At 37.5% G+C, this 25775-nt stretch overlaps 2 protein-coding genes and 1 long non-coding RNA gene across 3 annotated transcripts; 1 reads left to right on the top strand and 2 right to left on the bottom strand.

Annotated features, from left to right (window-relative positions):
* Positions 1-4832: 4832 nt before the first annotated feature.
* On the bottom strand, positions 4833-6847 carry LOC128232776 (uncharacterized). The gene is made up of 3 exons (XR_008260570.1): positions 6679-6847; positions 5192-5337; positions 4833-4948 (listed from the first exon to the last, which is right to left on the bottom strand). It is a non-coding gene; the product is annotated as an uncharacterized LOC128232776 (long non-coding RNA).
* A 1302-nt stretch (positions 6848-8149) lies between these two features.
* Positions 8150-16636, bottom strand: LOC128232775 (E3 ubiquitin-protein ligase TRIM33-like). Its single transcript, XM_052946505.1, has 6 exons — positions 16551-16636; positions 13761-15397; positions 12740-12971; positions 11677-11904; positions 11282-11441; positions 8150-10266 (listed from the first exon to the last, which is right to left on the bottom strand). Exons 2-6 carry the CDS (start codon positions 15378-15380, stop codon positions 10092-10094), a joined length of 2415 nt encoding a protein of 804 aa, XP_052802465.1. The 5' UTR covers positions 15381-15397; positions 16551-16636; the 3' UTR covers positions 8150-10091.
* Positions 16637-16684: 48 nt separating this feature from the next.
* Positions 16685-25298, top strand: LOC128230433 (E3 ubiquitin-protein ligase TRIM56-like). The gene is made up of 7 exons (XM_052942696.1): positions 16685-16786; positions 17078-17305; positions 18515-18626; positions 19489-19637; positions 20735-20866; positions 21689-21935; positions 22578-25298. The coding sequence occupies exons 2-7, from the start codon at positions 17153-17155 to the stop codon at positions 23939-23941; spliced, it is 2157 nt and encodes a 718-aa protein (XP_052798656.1). The 5' UTR covers positions 16685-16786; positions 17078-17152; the 3' UTR covers positions 23942-25298.
* Positions 25299-25775: the final 477 nt, after the last annotated feature.

Below are 25775 nucleotides of genomic sequence, written 5' to 3'. Positions count from 1 at the left end.
TACTGACGCTATATAAATTTACTGGGATCTACATGATTGACATGTACTTGGTGAACAAACCAAGTAAATTTCGAATTGGAAAAAAACTGCAAAAGATACATGTCATAAGAGATGTGGTACATCGTCATCAGTAACTAGAACTCCGCGAGTCGGATGTGTCGCCTGACGAATTATTTACTGTCGACATTATAGCTGTTAGATTGGCATTTTATTCATTTATAGACAATGATGTTGCCATTTAACTTTCAAGTGTAGGTGGCATTTGAACCCTCAATCAGATATACCTACGGAATAAGTTTCAGGTTGAAACCTCCTATAGTTTACGAGATATGCCACGGACAAAACCTAAGCAAGAAAATTAACAAAGGGCAATAACTCTAAAAATATGGCAGCAAGAGTAACGATTCTTGTGCACTGCACTTGCCCTCAATGAGATCTATCTAGCTATGAAGTTTCAAGTTGATAACTCTTATATTCTTTAAGATATGCCCCGGACAAAACTTAAAGCATGAAAATTAACAAAGGGCAATAACTTTAAAACTAAGAAAGCAAGAGTTACTGTTATTGTGCACTGCACTTGCCCTCAATGAGATTTATCTAGCTATGAAGTTTCAAGTTGATACCTCTTATATTCTTCAAGATATGCCCCGGACAAAACTTTAAGCATGAAAATTAACAAAGGGCAATAACTTTAAAACTAAGAAAGCAAGAGTTACTGTTATTGTGCACTGCACTTGCCCTTAATGAGATCTATCTAGCTATGAAGTTTCAAGTTGATAACTCTTATATTCTTCAAGATATGCCTCGGACAAAACTTTAAGCATGAAAATTAACAAAGGGCAATAATTTTAAAACTAAGAAAGCAAGAGTTACTGTTATTGTGCACTGCACTTGCCCTCAATGAGATTTATCTAGCTATGAAGTTTCAAGTTGATAACTCTTATATTCTTCAAGATATGCCTCGGACAAAACTTTAAGCATGAAAATTAACAAAGGGCAATAATTTTAAAACTAAGAAAGCAAGAGTTACTGTTATTGTGCACTGCACTTGCCCTCAATGAGATTTATCTAGCTATGAAGTTTCAAGTTGATAACTCTTATATTCTACAAGATATGCCCTGGACAAAACTTTAAGCATGACATATAACAAAGAGCAATAACTCTTAAAATATGGAAGCAAGAGTAACAGTTCTTGTGCACTGCACTTGCCCTCAATTAGATCTATCTACATATGAAGTTTCAAGTTGATACCACTAATAGTTTAGGAGATATACCCCGGACAAGCGAAAATGGGACGCGGACGCCGCCGACAAAAGTAACCCCTATATGTCGTCTTTTCAGGCGACACAAAAATGATTCAACGTGTCAATGTGTTTTATACAACAATATCAAATTTATGTTATTTTTTGACAATTTTCCTTTTTTCTGGCAGTGGCATCATCTGGTGTCTAGTCCCTTTAATGGTTCACGTTGCAATCAAATCCTTCCACTGCTATGGACAAAATTTTAAGAAAAAGATCATTAACTATACAGTCAAAACCCATTGGCTCAAACTCGTTTGGCTCGATATTCCTCGATGCTCGAACTAGATGTTAAAGACTAATGTCTTTAAACTAAAGATAAACATTACGGCTTGGCTCGAAATTTCCGAGGCTCAAGCTATTTACGCTGGTCCCTGGGAGTTCAAGTCAACAGGGTCCAACTGTACTGACAAAAGCAGGTCTCATTTTCTGACATTGGGAGACATATTATTAGTCAAACTTAATCTAGATTAAGAGTGCTATCAAGCCACCTTTTGAATCGGTGTTATTGTAACGGCCTGTGAAAAAAATAACTGTTTATGTTTTTAAATTAATTCAGCTGTTAACTATTAATCAAATTTTTGTTCTAGATGTCAGGAGGATCAATGCAAATTGTACAAATAATGAAAGCAGGACATATGTTATAGGCATTTATTTGAGATCCAGCTCTATTAAAACCTAATAATGAACTTGTTAATTAAATGAAAACAAGTATGAACAAGCATTTTCAGTGAAAAGATATCCCCCGCCAACGATGGCTTGTTTGTGCTTGATGGCTTGTTTGTGCTTGAAGGTTAAAAAAAATCTCAGAAAGAATAAGATAAGCACATTGGTTTATCCCTTTCCGAGCCAAATTATAAAATATCGACCGGGACTACTTTATGATAAATATTTTAACGAAATAAATCAGAGGGATGATTAAATAAAACTGTCTTTTCCGAAACTGCTTACTCCGAAACATCAATCATTGCAAAATAGTACTCAATAGTTGAGATAAAAATGTAGCCGTAGAAATTCACCGAAGAAGTTTATTGCAGGATGTTGGTTCATATAACATTCAAGTTTCATTAAATTCTAGCAGCTAGTTACTGAGAAACGGCTGCAAACAATGATTTTTTAATAAATCAAGGGCAATAACTCTAAGGAAAATTGACCAATCCAAAAGAAAAATAGACAGGCATCATCACAGTATGTTGGTTCTTATTTATTCCAAGTGTCATGAAATTCTACCAGCTAGTTGCATAGAAAAGGCTGCAAACATGGATCTTTTAATAAATCAAGGGTAAATAACTCATTTAGAAATTACACAATCCAAAATATAAATAAACAGGCATCATCGCAGTATGATGGTTCATATTTATTTCAAGTTTCAAGAATTTCTACCAACTAGTTACTGAGAAATGGCTGTAAATGAGAGTTTTTCAAAAAATCAAGGGCAATAACTCCAAGTACAATTGACCAATCCCAAAAAAAAGGGGGATGATTAAATAAAACTGTCTTTTCCGAAACTGCTTACTCCGAAACATCAATCATTGCAAAATAGTACTCAATAGTTGAGATAAAAATGTAGCCGTAGAAATTCACCGAAGAAGTTCATTGCAGGATGTTGGTTCATATAACATTCAAGTTTCATTAAATTCTAGCAGCTAGTTACTGAGAAACGGCTGCAAACAATGATTTTTTAATAAATCAAGGGCAATAACTCTAAGGAAAATTGACCAATCCAAAAGAAAAATAGACAGGCATCATCACAGTATGTTGGTTCTTATTTATTCCAAGTGTCATGAAATTCTACCAGCTAGTTGCATAGAAAAGGCTGCAAACATGGATCTTTTAATAAATCAAGGGTAAATAACTCATTTAGAAATTACACAATCCAAAATATAAATAAACAGGCATCATCGCAGTATGATGGTTCATATTTATTTCAAGTTTCAAGAATTTCTACCAACTAGTTACTGAGAAATGGCTGTAAATGAGAGTTTTTCAAAAAATCAAGGGCAATAACTCCAAGTACAATTGACCAATCCCAAAAAAAAGGGGGATGATTAAATAAAACTGTCTTTTCCGAAACTGCTTACTCCGAAACATCAATCATTGCAAAATAGTACTCAATAGTTGAGATAAAAATGTAGCCGTAGAAATTCACCGAAGAAGTTCATTGCAGGATGTTGGTTCATATAACATTCAAGTTTCATTAAATTCTAGCAGCTAGTTACTGAGAAACGGCTGCAAACAATGATTTTTTAATAAATCAAGGGCAATAACTCTAAGGAAAATTGACCAATCCAAAAGAAAAATAGACAGGCATCATCACAGTATGTTGGTTCTTATTTATTCCAAGTGTCATGAAATTCTACCAGCTAGTTGCATAGAAAAGGCTGCAAACATGGATCTTTTAATAAATCAAGGGTAAATAACTCATTTAGAAATTACACAATCCAAAATATAAATAAACAGGCATCATCGCAGTATGATGGTTCATATTTATTTCAAGTTTCAAGAATTTCTACCAACTAGTTACTGAGAAATGGCTGTAAATGAGAGTTTTTCAAAAAATCAAGGGCAATAACTCCAAGTACAATTGACCAATCCCAAAAAAAAAATGAACAGGCATCATCCCAGTATAGTAATTCATATTTATTTTAAGTTTCATGAAATTCTGCCAGCTAGTGACTGAGAAATGGCTGTGAATGTGTATTTTTCAAAAAATCAAGGGCAATAACTCCAAGGACAATTGACCAATCGAATTATTTTTTTGGACGGGCATCATTCCAGTATAGTGGTTCATATTTATTTTAAGTTTCATGAAATTCTACCGGCTAGTTACTGAGAAAACGCAGGTGACGGACGGAAGGACAACGCCATTTCAATATCCCCCTCCCTATTTCATTGGCGGGGGATAATAATGCTAAGTCATATATGAAGAAATGAAACTAAAATATCTGATGAACTCGTGAATTAAATCGAAACAAGTCATAAATGATGAAATGAAACTGAAATATCTGACAGCTACAAAAAATCCTCGAAGAAAATACTGTTTGAAATCATGTTTATCAACTAAGCTACATATCCACTTTTATAATACATTTATCAAGTGATTGCTGAAGTCCAGTGGTTATACACAGTTCGTTGTGAGACATCCGCCATCAGTCCTAGGTGACCCAAGTTAGACCGACAACTTCATAACAACGCAGGCTGCACACAACATTGTCAACCTAAACAAACACCTGAAAGAGCAAAATAGCAAAATGTTATCATGATACCGTCTACTGCACAATCATTTGTAAGATTTTTAGACATTAAACTCCACTTGTCATTGAAGATCAAATTTGAGATTCTTAAAATTATTTTCATTTAAAAAACAATATTTAAAATAAAATGTGGATTTAAAAATGACTGTGAAAGTGGTTTATTCACCAATCACCATTTTTTTTATTCAAAGAAGGTGAAAATGCGCTGTAGTAGAACAGAAAACTTGACACTGTATAGAAGACACATTTTCATAATTTTCCAGCCTTCCACAAACCTGTTAATAATTGGTCCAGTTCACATCCCTTTGTTGATTGCCTGAACAACCTCAGTAACTTCAGGGAATTTCAACTTCCTTGGAGGTCCCTTTTTTAGTCCAGTCCACACAGTGACATCTGTCGAATAAAGATTTTTTGGTTAACAATTAACTTAATCATTTACCTTTTTTATCATTGAATATTAGTTAAGAAATAACAGCAATATCAAGGAAACGGCTAGATTTCAATCGATTTTAATATCAGCCATATCAAATACATGTATAAGAATTTTACTTTCAAAACACCCAACTACATTACATAATTGTGCATGAAGCTACCATGCAATTGCTATTTATAAAAAATGACATAATTTCATCTAACCATCTTTGCCTTCCTTGTGAATGATGATCTCAAAGCTACCACGTCGGGGGACTGAGGGATTGTACTCAACCTCGAAATCCCCATACTCTGTGCGCAAGTCCTCAACGAGAGCCAAGGCCTTGCGCTTGAACACCTGTCAGGATTTGCTGAAAGAGTAAGCGGTACTTGTAATTTTTTTATCATTTATGAATTGTACATCAGTTAAAGAATTTTTTTTTCTTCCAATTAATGTATATGCCTTATGCACCAGTCAATTGTAACCACGGGCCCCCCAAATCCGGGGGGATAGCAGGGGAAATGGGCTGTGTTTTTACCTTTCCGGTGGCTCCGCAGTGCCGGGTGAATGCGGTGGTTTTGTCTTCGCACTAAATATAGCGGGGAATTAGCTACAATAATGAGCGATCAGGGATACTTTTTTTAATTATTTTGACATTTCTTATGTATCCCTGTAACGCTACAACTCTCTACCATTTAACAACGGGTGAAATGATATACTGTAATAATATGCATTGATGTTGAATAATAATGACAAAGTTGTTCAATTTTTATCCGACAGTGATCTAAACTGGATTTAATTGGTCATTAGAGTTGTTATTTTCACATTATATATTATGGGTCACGAATACCGTTACACATGTACACAACCAGTCAGATTTGTCCCAGATTTACCGATATCGTGATACTTGATAAACAATCGACACTTGAAAGTGTTTTATGATAACTTAACATGTTTTTTGGGCATACTGACATAACTTAATATGTGTTTAAAGGTAGGCAATAATATTTTCTTAGAAATTTGAATATATAACGGAGATAATATCAAAATTGTGGCCGCGAGGATTCTCTGCACAAGACCGCTTGCTACTCTTTGGTGGGATGGCGGACGTCATGAGTCTGCCATATTAAAAAAATTGTCAAAAGACTCGTTGACGGCCATTTAGGTGGACTAAGCATGGAATGAGCCTTACCTAGGGCCCCTTGGGTGCGGGGGCATTTTGCGGGGATTTTACTTCCAGTTCGTCTCCACAGGGCGGGGATTTTACCCGGGCTTGGCTGGACCAAAAGTCAAAGTCCCCGCTATTCCCCAGACCTTGGTGGGCGTGGTTACAATTGACTGGTGCATTATCAGTTAAAATCCCAAAAAGATGGATTTGGGTTTAAAATCAGCATGCCAGTAAGCCCGTTTGGAAGAGCTCCATACTTGAGATCAAGTACTTTGAGGTACATGAAGTCATGGATTCAATTAACGCACCCGGCATATGCACCTTTTCTCCCAAGGTCTACTTCATGTATACAGTCATAAAACAAGTCTTCAGATAAAACGTAAATGCTATGGACTACTCATTACCAATGTAAATGCAATACATTAAACACATACTGCTAGCTTCTACTTATATGAAATCACACGAAGTTTAAGTCTTGAGTAAATCGCACATGTGTTTACTGTCATGTGTTCATAATATGATAATTATATTAGCTAGATTTACCAATGTTCAATGGTTATCTTAAAATCTGGACCAGATTTTGATATCTTTTGTTTCTTTGGACTTGTCTCTTCAATCTTATCCTCAGATTTCAACGGAGACGCTCGCTTTTTCCTTGTTTTCGCCGGCATTTTCTTCCGTTTCAGTATGAAGTCTTCTAGATGGCGGGAAATATTCGTCACCAATTTAATTACCACATCCGGTTTGGCACCGACTAAACCGTCCAAAAGACAAACGGGAACTCACTACCAGGGGTTGTCATTCCTAACTCCAAAAAAAGAGAAACAAATGAAATACAACGAACAGACAAAAGATAACCATCAATTCATGTACATTATCAAACAAAGTCAATTGGTGGCTATATTATAGGAATCATGCTCGTCGCCATGCCCGTTCGTCCGTTTGCACGAAGGGGTACTGGTAGGATGGATCCATTAGGGTCATGTATCCCGCATAAGACCCGTGATCATGATTTTAAGGTCAAGGTAACAGCAACCTTTCGAACTTAGTGTGTTCGTCCCCCCCCACACACACACACACCTCATGTTTCTCCCGTCCATGTGTTCCTCGTTCATTGCCAGATTTTAAAATGATTTGGCAGAAGTGAACACCAATTAAATATGAAGAGGTGTCGCGCACAAAACCCTTGTCCTTACCTTCAAGGTCTAGGTAACAGCAACCTTCGGGACGTAGAGTGTGTTCGTCGGTCCGCCCAATTTTTCTCCGGTCTATATCTTACACATTCTGACCACAGAACTATAACACAGTCAGAGTATTCATACATGTGCTATCCTTATCCAAACACTTTATCATTTCACTAGTAGGCAAAGCACAAACTATTTTTTTTAAAACAAGAGGGCCATTATGGCCCTTAATGCTCACCTTAGAATCAACAGGATTTTATTCACTCCCTGGGACATACATGTATATTGAACAACCTTGGTAAAATCCAGACATTGAAAGACTTGAAGAAACAGAGTGAGATACAAGAGATCCGGGTGCGATACCCTAGCTCTTTGCGAAGAGACCTCTTGGTTCTTTAACGTGCTCGGTGAAAACCACCGATACACGAGATACAACTTTCCTGGCTTGAGCCAGTACTCAGTACACCACTACTCTAAGCACTACCCTTTAAATGCCGAGCGCCAGGCAAGGGAGCTACTTGTACCAACTTTTAACGTATTTCGGTATGACGCGGCCCTGGATCGAACCCACGACCTCTCGCTCCGAAGGAGGATGCCTTAACCACTAGGCCACTGAGACGGTAACATAGCTAAAGAACCCCAGCGAACACTTTATATAGCACCTTAATGTGTGATACACATTAAAAGATACTGCATTAAAGTAATGGAAACCAGATCTAGTATTATCATTCCTAACTCCCCAAAAGGTAAGTTAAATAAAATACAACCTGGGACCAATAACAAACCCTACGCCCAGACAAAACCAAAGCGCCATGCTTAAAATGATTTCATAATTTTATTTACACATCACAATTATAGCTAAAATAAAATATGCATTATGTTAATGAAAAGAAAGATTAAATATTTGAAATTTTACGTAATACGTTTTTATCTTTTTATCAACACTTGTCTATAAAAGAACACAAACATTTTGTTACCAAAAAAAATCACAGAATTATATCACAGTTACAATGAAAAAAACACGTGCTATTATAATACACACACTTTCCTATATCACGTGTAGGTGAGACACGAACTATTTCTTGAAGAAAAAACATCAATGAAATCACCAAATAAAATACTCACATTTTACCAGTAGGCAAGACACTAACTATTTCTTGTATAAAACAACAACACCAAAAGTCACCAAATAAAAATACGCTCTGTGTCATTAAATGTATATATATAACCTTTACTGTTATAACATGTCATTCAATGCACATATTTGGTATAAGTAAGATTGGCATACAACCACAGAATCATTACACCACTGCAATGATCATCTATAGACGTGCTCTCACTTTCCGCACACTCTCCCATTTAACAGAACAGAACAGAACAGAACATAATATTTATTAGACTTAAAGTTGCACTCACACAGATATACCATTTTTACAACTTTTTTTTTTGTCTTGGAAAGAGCATCTTTTGCGTAAATATCTGCAAACCACAGATGTATTATTGCTGACAAAAATTCAGATTGTAGATTTTCATATTTTCGTTCGAAAATTAATGTTTTATGGCTTAAACCGTTACCAACGGTTTGACAAAAATGCATACAACATCATTTTTTTAACTTAAATATAAAAATCTGCGATCTAATTTTTTTCAGCAATGTTATATAACTGGTTTCCATGGATTTTCGCAAAAATTGGCTCGTTCCAAGACAAAAAATAAAAAAAGTTGTGAGAGTGCAGCTTTAGATTACATCGTGAGGACAAAATGATGCAAACATGTACAAGAATAACAAAATATTTAACTAGTAGGTTAGATAAAAACTATTTCTTGAAAGAAAACTCTAAAAATCACCAAATACAATTACGTTCTGTATGTTTGCATTAAACATATACACATATAAATGATTCGTGGACCAGATATGTTTTTCGGAAAACTTTTCTAAATTACCTTTGTAATAAATCAGCAATATTTATGGCATTTTAATAAATGCCCGTTTTTCATTCAAACGGTGTTTGTTTTCCTTCAATCCATACTAGTTCGACTTTCCTGTTTCATAACATAACTTTGACCTTGGACAATTACATAAATGATTCATAATATAACAAATGTTCGTTGAGCCGTCATTCGATACACTATTTGGTCGGTCGAAGAACACAAAGAAAAACTAAAAAAAAGTACCAAAAAGTACGTTTTGCACGTGTCCATAAGATATACAAGCATATCAAGGGTTCATTAAGAAAATATTTTGTTCAGCAATCATTCACAATTGTGTTTGACACACTTTTTCGGCTGTGTACTCGAATTTGCACACTTTGCATTTTATATACGGTTCAAGTAGCATTCAAATTCAAACATTGCTTGCTAGTCGGGAGGCATGAACTTGTTCAGATGACAGTGGTAAACTCTCCGATGACGATGAAGGTGCCCCGGAAACTGGTAGACCAGCAAGTGGCTGGCGTGCGGGGATATCAAAATTTATAATACCGATAGTATATAAAAAACACACACACACACACACACGCACGCACGCACGCACGCACACGCACAATTGTTTTAAATCGATATATTGTCAGTTAATCTGCATCAAGATCATGGAGGTGTTTAGTTTCAGGCAGGAGGCTAGATTTTGACCATATTCATCTGGATGGCAATTAGGGTATGAGGGTGCTTTAGCTGGAACTGAATGACGAAGAGGCGGTTATGTGCAGGAACATACAGGCCGATAATACTGATCAATGCCATAATAAATATTTGTTTTAATCAAACGACGGTTATCTAATCGAGCCTGAATATCTTCACAGTGTTTCGCTCGATATCAATGAGTGTGCCCTGGAACTGGGTGACCAGGAGGCGGTCGGCGTGCGGGGACAGGCATATCTTGTTGGGGAATGAGATGCCCTCCACAATCACCTCACCCACGATCTCGCCCTCTGTCGACAGTAGAACAACGCTGCAACAGAAGACGGATTAAACCAGACGTTTATAAATAATTACCAGGCTCCAATTTCTCGAAACTTCTAAAGCTCCTTATAACAGGATTAAGCTAAGCTCATTATTTTTGTTTTACAATAACTGCGTAACAGTAACTTCTTTAAGAGTCTTCATACTTTTGATAGGAATTATCTTTATGGTTATCACAATCGATTTAAGTACGTATTTCCGCTAATTGAAATAAGCAACTTAAGCCTGTCAAGCTTAAGAAGTTTCGAGAAATTGGGCCAAGAAAATAACTGGCTCTTGACGTCCATGAAACAAACGCGAGCAAGGTAGCATTGAATTCCGCCCTTTAGTCCGATTCACGGGCAGACGCCAGTAATGGTGTCACATTTTGAAGGCCAGGAAAAAGAGCCACGTGGGACGGGTCACATATACCACTGGACCAGGAAACTCTAGGCCATTTTTATCGAAAACAACATCGGATGAATGCCGGTACATCAGTTGAAGTAATTTGTATTTTTTGAATTATATCATTAATGGAATGTAATGTTTTAGAGTTGTATTTATTGATCTAAGTTTAAATTGATTGACAGTGAAGTATATTATTGCAAACATAATTAAGATTCCCAAGAGTTAAGTCATAAAGTTTAACTCCTAAATAAAGTTATTATGCGATCTACTTGCAGCGGACTTGAACGTACCGCATTTTGAGTATATAAACCGTCCAAATACATCCGTGGTTGTTTTCGATAAAAACGGCCGAGGAGTTCCGAATGCCACTAGACCACTGTCGGGGTTTAAATACAAGGCGTCTATATGTAGTATTAGTTGAAGTATTTCAATCAAACTTTTCACGCGGTATACTTTTTATTGGCTGTTAACTATCAAAGTTATTGGGCAACAAAGTAAAGAAAAGTCACTTCTTTGTCAACAAAACTGTGTAAAAAGGGAATACTGTATTACAAAGTTTCGATCATAACACCAATCATTAATAAAAAAAGAGCATTTTCTCTGTGCCACACTGTTACCTGTGTGAGCGACATCCGGCGACGTACACGCGTGGCCCAACGACACAAATGCCGCGGGGGTTCTTGAGGCCGTGGTAGCTGCACTCCCAACGCTTTTCGCCGTCCATAGTCAGACCGATCACAGACTTCTTGTACTTGTCCGAGACGAACAGGTTTCGCCCTGAAGAAATACAATATTAAATTCTTTATTTTAATGTAAATATACTTGGGAATGCACATTGACGTGATTAAGTAACACACAAAATACGAACGGAATTCAAAGGTGAGTGGGCAGGTTTTGCACAGAAGTTCCTCCTGATAATTTATGTCCCAAAGGATGTACTTCTAAAAATATACATTATTCAAGAGATTTCATTTCATCAAGGAATTGAAAAACTAGCGCCATTCAAACTTACCAGCGGTGTCCATAGCAACGTAGTCGGGGAAGAAAAACAGCTCAACACCGGTTCTGTCACGTGCAAGTGACTTTATTTCCCTCCCATCACTCCGAGAGAAGATCTTTATACAGGGGGGTTGAGTGTAACAGCAGACTGCGAATCGTTTGAAGGTGGCGTTGTAAGCCAGTCCCCAGCATTTGGCGCCGGTGTTGATGGTAAATGTCGGGAGAAAGTCCGTCTGACGAACTGCAAAAATGTTATAGAATTTATTCCCATAATTCGTAAAAAAGCTGTCCTGAATTTGGTGCCTCAATGTGGAAAATCACGAGATTTAATTGATAGACAATTAAGAGACAACAGATAGAATTTAAGATGGCGTGAACAGCATCAACGCTCATTGTATTATACTTTATAACAAAAATGAATAAAACAAATTGTTATTCAGACCGTTACGAAGATTAGATAAATTAGAATGTTTACAGTAGGGAAGCAACCTCTTATCTATTTTTAAGTATTTTTTTCCTACAATCGCATCATTCGCATATCCTCGAAATCATTGTGTGTATACCACGTGATAAATTGCGTCATAAATGCTACGTCGGAAGGCAATATTTTGCTTCGAATGAAGACTTTAAACATAGAAAACTTCACCATTTCAATGAAACATTGCGCAGTCTATGCCGCATACGGAGCCCCGCCTTCGGTCTTTTACCAGAGTTTGATTGAGAGTTGAGTTTCTTAAAACACGTCGACAAACCATTTCACAATACGGCCGTCTGACAGAGCGCTGTCAAAACATTATTTTTGAAACGGTCGAAGTGTTTGATGAAACTAATCACCTTAGCAAACTTAGGTAATAAAACGAAGGCGGGGCTCTTTAAGCGGCATAGACTGCCCTTTGTTTTATCTAAAATGGTGTAGTAAAAGAAAAGTTATCTTTGATTTAAGTCTTTATTTTAAGCAAAATGTTGCTTTCCGACGTATCATATATGACGTAATTTATCACGTGGTATACACACACTGGAAATCATAGCCGTCGTTTTACTTTCCAAATTTCATGACAGAAAGTGGGCTTGAGTACCTGCAAACACTTGTATCCTCTTTTCTCTGGGGAACGTGACGGCAATCTCATTCTCAGTGACGTTGGCGACGTCATACGGACGGGCCGGAAGCACCTTCTCGCCGACCCAGTGGTAGTTCTGATCGAAGAGTTTTAACTTCCGGAGCATCTGATCGACCAATATTATACGGCCGTCCATTAAGTAAGTGGCGCCTGTCAGGATGCAGTTCTCGCGGTCCTGAGCTGTGCGCGCCTTAATATGTTTAAACATGTTTCAAAAGTGGATTTTTCTGTACACTGGTATGTTCTAATGGTTAAAGCTGCACTCTCACAGATTGAACGTTTTGACAACTCATTTTTTGTCTTAGAACGAACTAATTTTTGCATAAATCCATGGAAACCAGTTATACTGCTGACAGAAAACAAATAGATCGCAGATTTTTATATTTAAGTTAAAAAAAGTTATGTTTTATGTTAGTAACGGTTTAAGCCATAAAACATTAATTTTCGGACGTAAACATAACAGTCTGCGATCTTATCTTTTGTCAGCAATCGTTTATTATTGGTTTGCAGACATCCAAGACAAAACATAAAAAAAGTTGTAATGGTAAATCTGTGGGAGTGCAGCTTTAAGCATATTATACACTATTATACAACATCTATAATATGATGATTAACCTGACGAATGATATAACAGTTTTATGTACAATATTTGTATCATAATTATTGGTTTCAATATAAAACCGACGATTAATTGACATAAGAAACAGTCTATATATAACATTTTGTTATGTGTAGAAAAGCGTAAACTGTATGAGAACATATTAATTTCCGAAAACTTCAGTCGAACCCCGTTGGCTCGAACTCCCAGGGACCGGCGAAAATACTTCGAGCCAAGCGGGATTGTTAGCTTTCAGTTTAAAGAAATCGGTCCTCTAAATCAAGTTCGAGCCATTGAGGAATTCGAGCCAAGCAAATTCGAGCCAACGGGGTTCGACCGTATTCATTTGGGATAAAAATGTGACACTATGCATTTTCTAACCTTGAAGAAGAACTCTAGTCCTGCGGGATTGGCGATGACCTTCCTATCCGATGACCGGCCTATAGGGGTCATGGGGGAGAGAAGGCGGGAGTTCGTCCGTGGGCGGCCCTCATCTTCGATGGCGTCAATAGTCGCATGGAATATATCAGAGTGTTTGGATGTCTTGGATCGGGGCGTGTCGTCGAGAAACTTCGTCGACGAGTTTTGGCGGGAACTGTTGATATTTGAAGAGTGGCGGGAAGAATTTAGATTCGAAGAATGGCGGGAAGAGTTGATGATTGGCGATTGACGGACGGGAGACTGTCTGGAGCGGCGGGAGTTTGAGCGGGAGACTTGAGACATACGTGAGGAGCGCGGGGTTTCGTCGATCATTAGGCGTTTGGTTTTCTCCTTTTCGTGGACTGTCGGAGATTCCGGGGTGTAGCGTTCAGATTCCGGTTCCGACTCGATCGTCATGTTTTGGACGTTAAGGTTGTACGGCGGCTGCACATGCACGTGCGAATGGGTGAACGAGATCTTTCCGATGTCCTTCAATGTTCCTAGGACCTGCTGCAGTTGTCGATCTGGTGTGAAAATCAGCAAGATATCCGTAAGATGGCGGGAAATTTCGGATAGGTTTTTCTCGCAGTTTCTAGCTTCTTTCTTGACGCTATTGACGGACATAAGAATGTCAGAGTCGGTTCCGTGCTGAGTGGAGTTCTTTAAAATATTCAAGGCATTACCAGTGGTGCAAATCATTTCCTCGCATTTAGCGATCTCTTTCTCGTGGCGTTGTTTCTCTTTGGATTTCAGCATCTTGAGTTCCTCAAGCATTCTCTTTTCCTGGGTCCGTAGGAGCTCGTCAAACTGTGACCGGATACTGACAATCTGGCTTTTAAGCTGGCTCTCCGCGTCATCGAGCAATTTCGTGCTGTGTTGTCGATTCTCGAGAATCCTAGCGGACCATCCGTTCTGATGACGTAGTTTTTCAGTCAAAACGTCCACTTCGGTTCGATACTTGGCGGCGGCGTCGACGCTCGTGGTGACATGGGAGCACTTCCGGTGATCCACGGTGACGCAGGATGAACAGCACACCTTTTGGTGATCCTCACAAAAGAACCCCAGCGTGGTGTTCTCGTGATCCGGACATGGTGGGCGCGGCAGGGTGTTCTTAATTGGCTGCTGGCGTAGTTCTTCAAAATCCATCAGAGTGTGGTTCTGCGAATACTTCAGGGACCGATGAAAAGAGACGCATTGCTCACAGAGGGCTTCAGCGCACTCCTTACACCACTTAGCCGCGATAACTTTGTCTTTCCGCCGAAAACAAGGATCGCATTTGCTGACGTCATTTCTAAGGCGGACGCTGTCCATAAGGCTCGTCAGTAGATGGCTTGCCGGAAGCATGTCCGACCAAGCGGTCGGGGGCTGGTGTGGATCTGGCGCGTCGACGTAACGCTTACATACGGGACAATCGAATGACTTTGGCGCTCTCTGGCCTTTGGTGGCCTTGGTCATGTGATCGGAAATACATGACTTACAGAACGCGTGAAGACATGGCAACTCACGCGGGTCCGTATATTCGTCATGACAAAGAGCGCACGTGAGAAAGTCCTCACTCACGTGACCTGGTGTGCGGTCCATATCGTAGGTACTTGGACCTGAAAAGGTAATTTCCAGGTAAGGCGCATGGACACCTGCTTGTTTTCAATATATCACAAAAAGCTTTCTTAATTTAAAGATTGTTAAGTAAACAAGTATACGGTCGGATTGACATGACTTTATTATGTGTTTATTTTTATCCAAATAATGTCAAAATAAATATATCTTTATATCGCTCGATGATTGATAAAGTCATTAGAACTTGGTTTGAATATTTATTAACAATTAATAAATTGACTTGTTAATATGGAATAAGAATATAGAGGAAATAGATACCTCCAAAAACCAACAGCGGACAGGAAAATAATAAAATAAAATAAACAAATCTATAAAAAGCTCGCTTAAAGAATGTCCGAATTGCTTAAATGTAGAGGGTAAACGATATAAAGAATTGTTTTTATTTTCTAACATTTGACATGTATCATATAACTACTTCAAATATCAAGTTTCATGTCGTTTCATTTTTGGAATAGCTTTACAAAACGATTCACTCATTTGTATCATTTTTGTTAAACTTTCATAACAAAAGGTTAATTATGCATTTTGGTTTCTATTAAATATTAAGTTCATATTTCAAATGTTTTTACAAAATATTTAACCATGTAAATAACTTAGTATATAAATGTATGTAATAATATAAATCGATTTTAACATTTACTTATTTAACTTGATTTAATGATCAAAACAAAAAATAAAACATAATATGGCTAAGGTACAGCTACAAAAATATTAAACTTTATAAATAGTTTGGGGTGTTTTTAAATTAATAGCTACGTGGCCACGAATTACACAGATAAAGGACGCGATAATATCGCCTATATTTTTATCTTTACATAAATCATATGCTTTTTTTTGTTTTTGTTATTAAGTCAAATGAGTTGAACATGAGTATGCATAAAGAGAAAAACAATGTTGCATCAATCTATGTTAAAGTGCTAAATTAATGTGTAAGTTCAAGTAATTTTAAGTACTTTCATCAATCATTGAATAGTTTGCAAATAAAAGACTAGTTCTAAGATGAAATGTGTGTTTGTCCAGAATAATTCGTAAGTCGGAACTATCAAACAGCAAAATACCAAAATACAAAAAAAAAAACACATTTTACAAATACAATCAAATAAAAATAAACACAAACATAAAAAATAATCTTACCTAAATCGATGTCCTGGCTTATTCTATATTTCAGAAACTTAAGACAGAGTAAAACTGAACCTTCGCTTTCCCACAATAGAAGTGAATTTAAAACAATAGAAATCAAATCATGCACGAAATCTCGTGTCTAAAGTCTGAAAACGAGATTGTAAGCTTGTTGGTGCCTAACGACCATAAGAACGCCATTAACGAAAATATGGAATTATATATGGAACTTTACCTGTTTAATTGATTAAGTAAGTGCAAAAATACTCTGAATAATATTTACCTAAATAAACCTTCCATTTTACCAAATGTCGTATAAGGGTGTTGTGAAAAAGTCAAAATAATGATGAAAATAATAATAATATGGAGCTCCTAAAACTTCCCTTTATCATGCCAGAACATGCTTATTTTCATTAATTTTTGGGGGGTCTAAAGCATTAACAAATATCTGGATTTTTTTTAAGATGATAAAAAGAGAAAAATACATTAATGTGGTATAGTCGTAGACTATTTACAGCAAAGTTTGTAACTTATCTGACCAGAAAACGTAAAGAGTCAAAGCCTCGCCCAATATCCGTCCCCACCTTCGACTGAGCGGCTCCTTTGCGGAACCTGCTATGGAGGACAACGAGGGTCACGTTAGCGAGGAGTTTCTATGCTGCCCCATATGTACAGAGGAATATGATGACCCGCGCTCCTTGCCTTGTCTACATACATTCTGCCAAAACTGTCTCGCCGATCACATAGAAGCTAACACACGAGGTATTCAGGTATGTACAAAACTGCCCCGCCGACTATATTGAACCTACATTCAATAAACACGCGAGACATTCAGCTATCCTTACATTATCCCAAAACTGCATCGCCGATCATTGATTTGCCCATGTGACATGGCACTGATTGTGGCACTGATTGTTGAAATTGAATGTAAAAAGGGCTAGTTTGCCCTCGTGTCATGGTACTGATAGTTGAAATTGAATGTTAAAAGGGCTAGTTTGCCCTCGTGTCATGGTACTGATAGTTGAAATTGAATGTTAAAAGGGCTAGTTTGCCCTCGTGTCATGTTACTGATAGTTGAAATTGAATGTTAAAAGGGCTAGTTTGCCCTCGTGTCATGTTACTGATAGTTGAAATTGAATGTTAAAAGGGCTAGTTTGCCCTCGTGTCATGTTACTGATAGTTGAAATTGAATGTTAAAAGGGCTAGTTTGCCCTCGTGTCATGGTACTGATTGTTGAATTTGAATGTTAAAAGGGCTAGTTTGCCCTCGTTTCATGGTACTGATTGTTGAATTTGAATGTTAAAAGGGCTAGTTTGCCCTCGTGTCATGGTACTGATAGTTGAAATTGAATGTTTAAAGGGTCAATTTACCCATGTGCCACGGTGTCACTGATTGTCGAAATTGAATGTTTAAATGTTTAGTTTGCCCACTTGTCATGGTGTCACTACTGATTGTCGAAACTGAATGTTTAAAGGGTTGGTTTCCTCATGTGTCATGGTGTCACTGATTGTCGAAATTGAATGTTTAAAGGGTTGGTTTCCCCATGTGTCATGGTGTCACTGATTGTCGAAATTTAATGTTTAAAGGGTTGGTTTCCCCATGTGTCACTGATTGTCGAAATTGAATGTTTAAAGGGTTGGTTTCCCCATGTGTCATGGTGTCACTGATTTTTGAAAAGTAATGTTTAAAGTGTTGGTTTTACCTATGTGCCATGGTGTCACTGTGGGCTGATTTGCCCATGTGCCATGATGTCACTGAGGATTGGTTTGCCCATATGCCATGGTGTAACTGGTTGTGGAAACTTAACGTTTTAAAGGTTGGTTTTACCTATGTGTGACTGGTTGTTAAATGTATGCTTAAAGTCATGGTTTACCTATGTGTCATTATCTAATTTAATGTGTTAAGTGTGAACCGATCCTCACAGATATGATGCAAGCAAATTTCTTTAGTATCAACCGCAATTCCATTATATCTTACAGGTTCCAAAGGGGTTTGACTGCCCAAAATGCCACCAGTTCGTGGACACGCCCAACGTTCTGCAGGGACCTAGCTCCTGGGCGGAGTCGCTTCCTCAGAACCAATTTATCATAGGTATGATGCTGATACGAATGAGATTAGCCGGAACTATTTATAGTCAACCTACCCAAATAAATCAATAACTGTATATTGATATAGAATCCGACATCGAGTTATTGCATCGATTGGTAATCAGGGACGTACCTTAGATATTTTGGGTTGTACGGTAGGTGTCGACAAATGAAGGTCTTTCTTTACTTCGGTCACAATATTTTTTGGGGGTGGAAGTGAGGGTGTCCTCTGATTTGTTTTTGAAGAACACAGTTCTAGGGAAACCATTTTCATGTATTATGTACGCTAACATTTAGTCAAACTTTAACCATTATAAAGAATGTATAATAAATTAATAATTATTATTATGTATAAATAGTAAACACACCCTTAGACTTCTTAAATAACTTTTGATTTCGAGTTTTAACCATTTGCATTTTCGATGAAACTTAAATTCGTTTGTATGCCCGGGCGTACTGAAGTATGCCTAGGTACGCCTCTGGGCAATATGAGTTCGTGGTGAATTGCTACTTAGGATTCCGAGTTCATGTTTCTACTATTTTGAACGTTACACAGATTAATCTAACAGAAAACAAATCAAGTGTTTTATGGGTCTCTTTTACATTATGGCTTACAGAAAATAGGTACCTATTTATATTAACTTAATGTATTTTTATTTTTTACTACCAAGTACAACACTAACAAATCAAAGCGCTCAAGGTGATGAATTAACGGTGTGTTTAGTCCATAGCGTTGCGGCTGGCATGATATAAAATCATTATAAACCCGGACATAAAATCATTCTTGTTTTGTCACAATTGTTTAATTTTTCATAAAATATACAATGACCCTGTAAAGAGTATTACAACGGATTGTTCCAATATAGGTCTGATCGAGGCTGTGCGCCTGCGCACTGACGGACGGAAGTGTGACCCATGTGACCGTCGCGGGGAGAAGACCCTGGCGACCACGTGGTGTGAGAACTGTGGGGAGGCCATGTGCGAAGATTGTCAGAACCAGCATAACAGTCTTAAGGTATCTGATCAACCAATAAGCTATTAGTTTCCATTGGTGATAATGTTGTTTATGTTGTAATAGTAGGGACATAGAGGATAAATATCAAATATTATATGTATGTATTTGTCCATGTTATTGTCAGTTACGTCAAACTTATATAAAACGATTCTACTATGTTAATCCATCTGTATTCAAATTCCATCAATTATTGGTGTGATAAAAAGGAAGTTATGAATGTTTGTAAATATATTATAGAAGCATTTGTCATACGCAAAATAATTTAACTTAATATAGTACTTATGAAACTTTCCCTCACTGCCAAAGTTTACATAATAATTATTTTGTATTCAATTTACATAATCTTTTTGCCTTCATTACATTATATTTTATAATATTATGTTTGTAAGTTTAGATACGTGACATGTTTATATATATAACTATATGTATTACGATGATGTACTCTTGTATAAGTCGAATAAACTGTCTGTTTTGTTCTGTTCTGTTCTGTTCTGTTCTGTTCTGTTCTGATAATGTTAAACGTTGATGTCATGTGACCTCATGTATTTTCTGCCGATCACTAGTATATTTTATCAATTATAGATAAAGTTATTGAAGTTTGTATTTTTTAAACTTAATTTGGACGTAAATGATCTTTTTTATATTACCAAAGCGCGTGTAGACTTTTTTTTATGAAAATAGATGTTTTTTAAAGATGCAATCTTACTCATAAATAAGATTTACCACAATTAATACAAATTCTTTGATTTACCGAAAAGGATTAAAGATATCGAAAACAATGGTTCTTACTAAGGACACCGTGCATAATTTTAAAAAAGTGCAGAAAAGACGGGACATTGTACATCAACCTTATGAGACGATAGTAGATCATAGAAAATCTTTTAGCACTCACTAATCATTTAATATTTGTGTGTTTTCAGCCATAAAATACATGGTTACAATCTTGTTATTTTTTCCTTCATAAATGCATTATTTAGTAAGTAGTTAAAGGTTTATCACTCAAAATGTATGTTTGTTATACATGTGTATCTGTTGTTTTAAATACGAATGACACATAAAAACATGCAGTGTTTATTTTGAATGATTCCCCACTCTAGATCTCGAGGACGCACATTCTGGTGGACATTGCAAGCATCAAGCTGAAACCGATCAAGAGCACATTGTTAAGGACGCCATGTCAAGAACATGAGGGGAAATTTCTAGACTTTTACTGCGAGGACCACGCTCAGGTTTCACTTTTAATTTGTATGTTTTTCAGAAAAAATGGCCAAGTGGGTCAACTTTGGGTCATTGTTGTCGCTGCAAGCTGCAGCGGCGTGCAACTTTTGTTAACATTGACCGTTTTGTTTTAACCGTTGAAGATACAGAAGAATATGTAAACGTGGTAGTTAATACTAATTTATTAATATATATGATATAATTCTCAAGTCCGTTTCTTGGGCAGAAATTAAGTACGATATCCTTATTTGAAAGGCCATGAGAACGTACTCCATGGTGGGTAACGAACCCTCAACCTCTTCTGTCAGAGGCGGACACTTTAAGCGTTAAAAAATAATTCTATGTTTCAACTAACCCGACCGACCCTATCTTTTCCTCCCGACCCTACACCATTTTTTTGCGTTTTAAGCGATATGTGGATTTTTCTAAATAAACGAATGTATTTGATTGTGCACATTTTAAAATTTGACCATTTTATAATTAAAGCTTTGTTTAATAGTGATTTACCCTGATATAGGTCGGTTTGGCACAGAATCCCGGTTCTCAAAAAGGTTATGCCTACCTACATACCCTATTTTCTGAGATGGTATTTGAAACAAAGAACTCTCTTTGGCCTATCCACTAGAACCCTGCGTAACTAGACATATGTCCCTCACTTTAAAATGGGTTATGACCCTTGACAAAATGAGGAAACGAACGAGGTAGCGTACTCGCTTGTCCTTGCTTGTACGCTGGGAAAAGAAGTCAGTGTAAACAAAATATCTAATCGAATCCTACAAAACGTGGAACAAATATAACCATTAATGAAACCATCATTTTATTGTTCAAAACAGGTGATTTGTTCAACGTGCGCCACGGGCTTCCATCGCGTGTGCACGAGCATTATGAGTGCAACGGAAGCGGCGGCCAAGCAGCGGGAGGAGGCGAAGGGCGTCTCAGAGAAGCTGCAGCATCAGACCAGCTGGGGGACCCGGATCCTGGACAACCGGAAGCACGTCATACAGACGCTTGATGACGCTTCAAGCAACGTTAAGAATCAGATTTCCAGTATCAGACAACAGATAAATGATATTCTTACTGGTAAGTCAATTACAATAGGCGTGGTGTATTTGTTACTGAACGATTAAAACTATTTTGGGGATGTTTTCTTTTTGATTTCAAAACATTGTCTAAAAAGTCATGTTGTACGATGTAAATGGATCGAATTTCAGCCGCAATATTCTGGAAACTTGCTTACCATATTAAATTGTGTATGATACCTAAAATATTCATAAAACCTTTCAAATCATTATCAAATAATAAGTAATCTGCGCCTTTTACGGAAATAACTTTTGTTCATTTCACCGAGCCTAGCTGTGCGATAAACTGCAGCTGTGAGGCTATTCGGGATACTAGTTTTTTTTATTCTACATAGCTGCCATTATTTACCTGGCAATTTTGATTATTTCTGTAACTTTTAGGCCATTATAAATTATCCGTTGTAGTAAGTAGTTAAAAAAATTAAAAAAAGAGAATTAATAATCCCTCAATTTTCAATATTTCCGATTATATCAAAACATAGAACTACATTGTATCTCTAATGACTTGACATAACTGCATGAAAAACCTTATACGAATATATATACTCAGCTATATATGGAGGGCTGCGGTCAACAAGGCCCGGTTAATTTACTATAATTATATCTTCCGACATTCAGTCCTTTGATTAATTTTTCACTACAGCCCAGGAGGAGCGTGCTCTGGTTCAACTGGAAGAGCTAAAGAAGGGCGAGATGAGCCACTTCCAGCGGGAGGCGGAGCGTACGCAGGACATCGTAAACACCACCAAGAACGCCACGGCTGTTCTCGAGAACTCCATGACGCATGGAACCGACGCGGACGTTCTTATAACTTACAACAAGGCCAAACGCGAGGCGAATTTCTGCGAGAAAAGCCTGAAAGAGGTCTCCAAGCATCTCCGTGACGTTGTTCTAGCCTTCTCAACGGATAAGAGTCTTCAGATGTTCCTAGGTACGCTGAAAGAGATGGGGAAGTTTTCCCTGTCGCATACGTCTATACAGATACCTCCCCCGTACACAGTCCGCGCCGACACAATCATCATACCGGATGAACAGATCGTAGAATCCCTCGAAGACTCACATAATTATAGTATCCCTACTAAGAAGACGCAGCGAAAGAAACGGGAGCCAGTGGATACTGATTTAAAGCTGTTCCCGCCTTCCCCGTCCATCACGCCAGTTCCAGTTCACCAAAAAAGCAGCGGTATTCCCCAGGGTCGTTTGGAGGCATATTTTAAAGTACGGACTGCCCAAGATCGCGATAACTGTTGTATAACCGGAGCGGAAGTGCTTCCAGACGGCCGTATCGTCCTCGCTGATCAGGTTCACCGGAAGATAAAACTGTACGACCGGGAATATCGATGGCTTGGTGAGCGCGTCTTGTCGGCCCGCCCGTTCGATATCGCAGCCATCTCACAGAGCGAAATCGCCGTCACCCTGCCGCGTGAAAAACGGTTCTTACTATTGCAAATACGGGAGACGGATATTCCTATCCTGGCGGCTATCCAGACCGGCGCGAAATGTTGGGGAATCTCATACTCCAACTACATGCTCGCTGTGTGTTGCTACGACTCTCCACCCAGCGTCAAGCTGATGTCACGTGACGGACGGGAGTTGAAGGTCATCAGCAAGGACAATGTAGGTCATAACCTCTTTTTCTTCCCCGAGTACATTGTCCTTGACCGAACCGCGGGTTGCATGTACGTTACGGACAGATACAAGAAGACGGTCATCGCTCTGACCACTCAAGGGGAAAAACTCTGGGAAGTACGATATGATGGTCTAAAAATGCCCAAAGGGATCACACTCCATGGAAACCGACTGTTCGTTGCCGGAAACAAGTCTCACAACGTTATCGCGATAAACACGGACGGCGAGATACTTGGTGACGTCATCGCTGACGGCGTGTCGAACCCGCACAAACTTGTTTTGGTTCCCGGCTCTGACAGACTATTGGTTACACAGTACAATATGACATTAATTGACGTAGAGAGAAACACAATCAAAGTTTTCGCAATTCCATGGTAATATATTTTTCTTCTTGAATGTAGCATTTGTGTAAGTTATAAAGTAATCATAAGACATTTGTAATTATCATATTATAAACAATCAGCTTACCAAATCTTGCCGTAGGTCGGACATGACTTGTAAAAAGAAAATATTCGAAAGTGTGACACTGCTTGTATTTCATTAAAAATATGTATCGCGTGTACTGTATCTTATAACATATGTACTATTATAAAATATTTAAATTTGCTGTGGTAAAAAGTATTTTGTTTCTTTGTTTCTTCGAGCAGTTCATTTATAATAGTGTTCTATGGAATCCTGTCAAGGATGTGGCTTTCTCGTTCCTCGCTCCTTGAAATTGTTGAAGAATAAAACATCGCGAGATTTCTTTGACACTTCTTCGCATCCATTTTTTATTCAATTTATACAGTAAACATACCTGTATCCGTTTTATCTCAAAATCGAGGAATACACACATGCCAGATTTCATTAAAACTTTCGCGCATTTTTTCGATGCATTAATATGATTCTTTTGATATATCAATGTATAAAGTTTAAACATATTTATTTTACAACGATTGTGTTATTACAACATTATATTAATCACTCTCGTTGGCCCGATTTTACGCGAGAGTGTGGTCTTGTGTTGTGGGGGAAACCGGAGAACCCGGAGAAAACCCACTTGTCCGGCTTGGTGACCACAAACAATATGTATATGCGGAAGTTTAGATGAAATCTCGCATTTTTAAGTGGATTTTGAGGAGGAAACTGATAGGTTTACTACGTAAATTGAACGTCCCTCTTTCGTTATTCAGCTATTTCAAGGAGCAAGGTACGAGATCATAATGTCCCAAGGATTACAGGATTCCATAGTTTACTGAAACGACTTTTCTCTCAGCGTATCCTCCTATATAAGTGTGTACACGTATATACTCCTTTTATCCATACAAATCTATTTTTTTAAGATTAAAGATGCACCCTTACTCCCAGATGAGATTTACCACAATTAAATATATTGTTTTAAAAAAGTATTTAAAAAAAGGAATAAATGTCGAAAACAATGGTTCTTATGAAGGATACCGAGTTGAACTTGAAAGAAATACGCATAAAATACGGTATGTCTACCTTATGAGACTATAGTAGACTACAATAAATCTTTTAGCATTCACCAATCATTTAATATTTTTGCGCTTTCTGCTATTAAATACACGTTACAATCTTGTTATCAGAAACTAATATTTTCCATAAGTGCATTATTTAGTAAGTAGTTAAAGTGTATCACTCAAATTTGGTGTTTGTTATACATGTGTATGTATTGATTTTGAATAAAAGTGTCACTTTAAAGTTAATGAAAAAATGTAAAACAATTAAAAATGTCTCGGTGAAATAAACATGAATAAAAGTTCTTAAATCTAAGATGAAATATTATCTTAATAGAATATATTCATGTAAAATTACGATCCGAATCAGACGATAATCCGGGAGAACTACGATTCCAATGTAGCCCTTTTTATTTAAATAAGATATAATAATGATTCGGTGAAAACTACCGGGATAAGCACAGTAGTCAAACAACGACAACTCTGCTTAGACGTACAATCGTAACAACTCGGCCATCTCCGGCAAGCTTCGTAAATTTTGTTTGATACTGGCCGAGGTGTTCCGATTGGCACAAGCTCTAGCCGCAATCGGAACACCTCGGCCAGTATCAAACAGAATTGACGAAGCTTGCCGGAGATGGCCGAGTTGTTACGATTGCTCTAGCAGGCCTAACATACACTTAAATGACGGACCACGGTGTTAAAAACAAGCAACAAAACATACTTTATATGCATCAATATATATTTTATTAATA

The sequence above is a fragment of the Mya arenaria genome, chromosome 4 (genome assembly GCF_026914265.1).
Source record: "Mya arenaria isolate MELC-2E11 chromosome 4, ASM2691426v1".
Lineage (NCBI taxonomy): Eukaryota > Metazoa > Mollusca > Bivalvia > Myida > Myidae > Mya > Mya arenaria.
The sequence above is the reverse complement of the archived record's forward strand: the minus strand, read 5'-3'. Positions and strand labels throughout refer to the sequence as shown.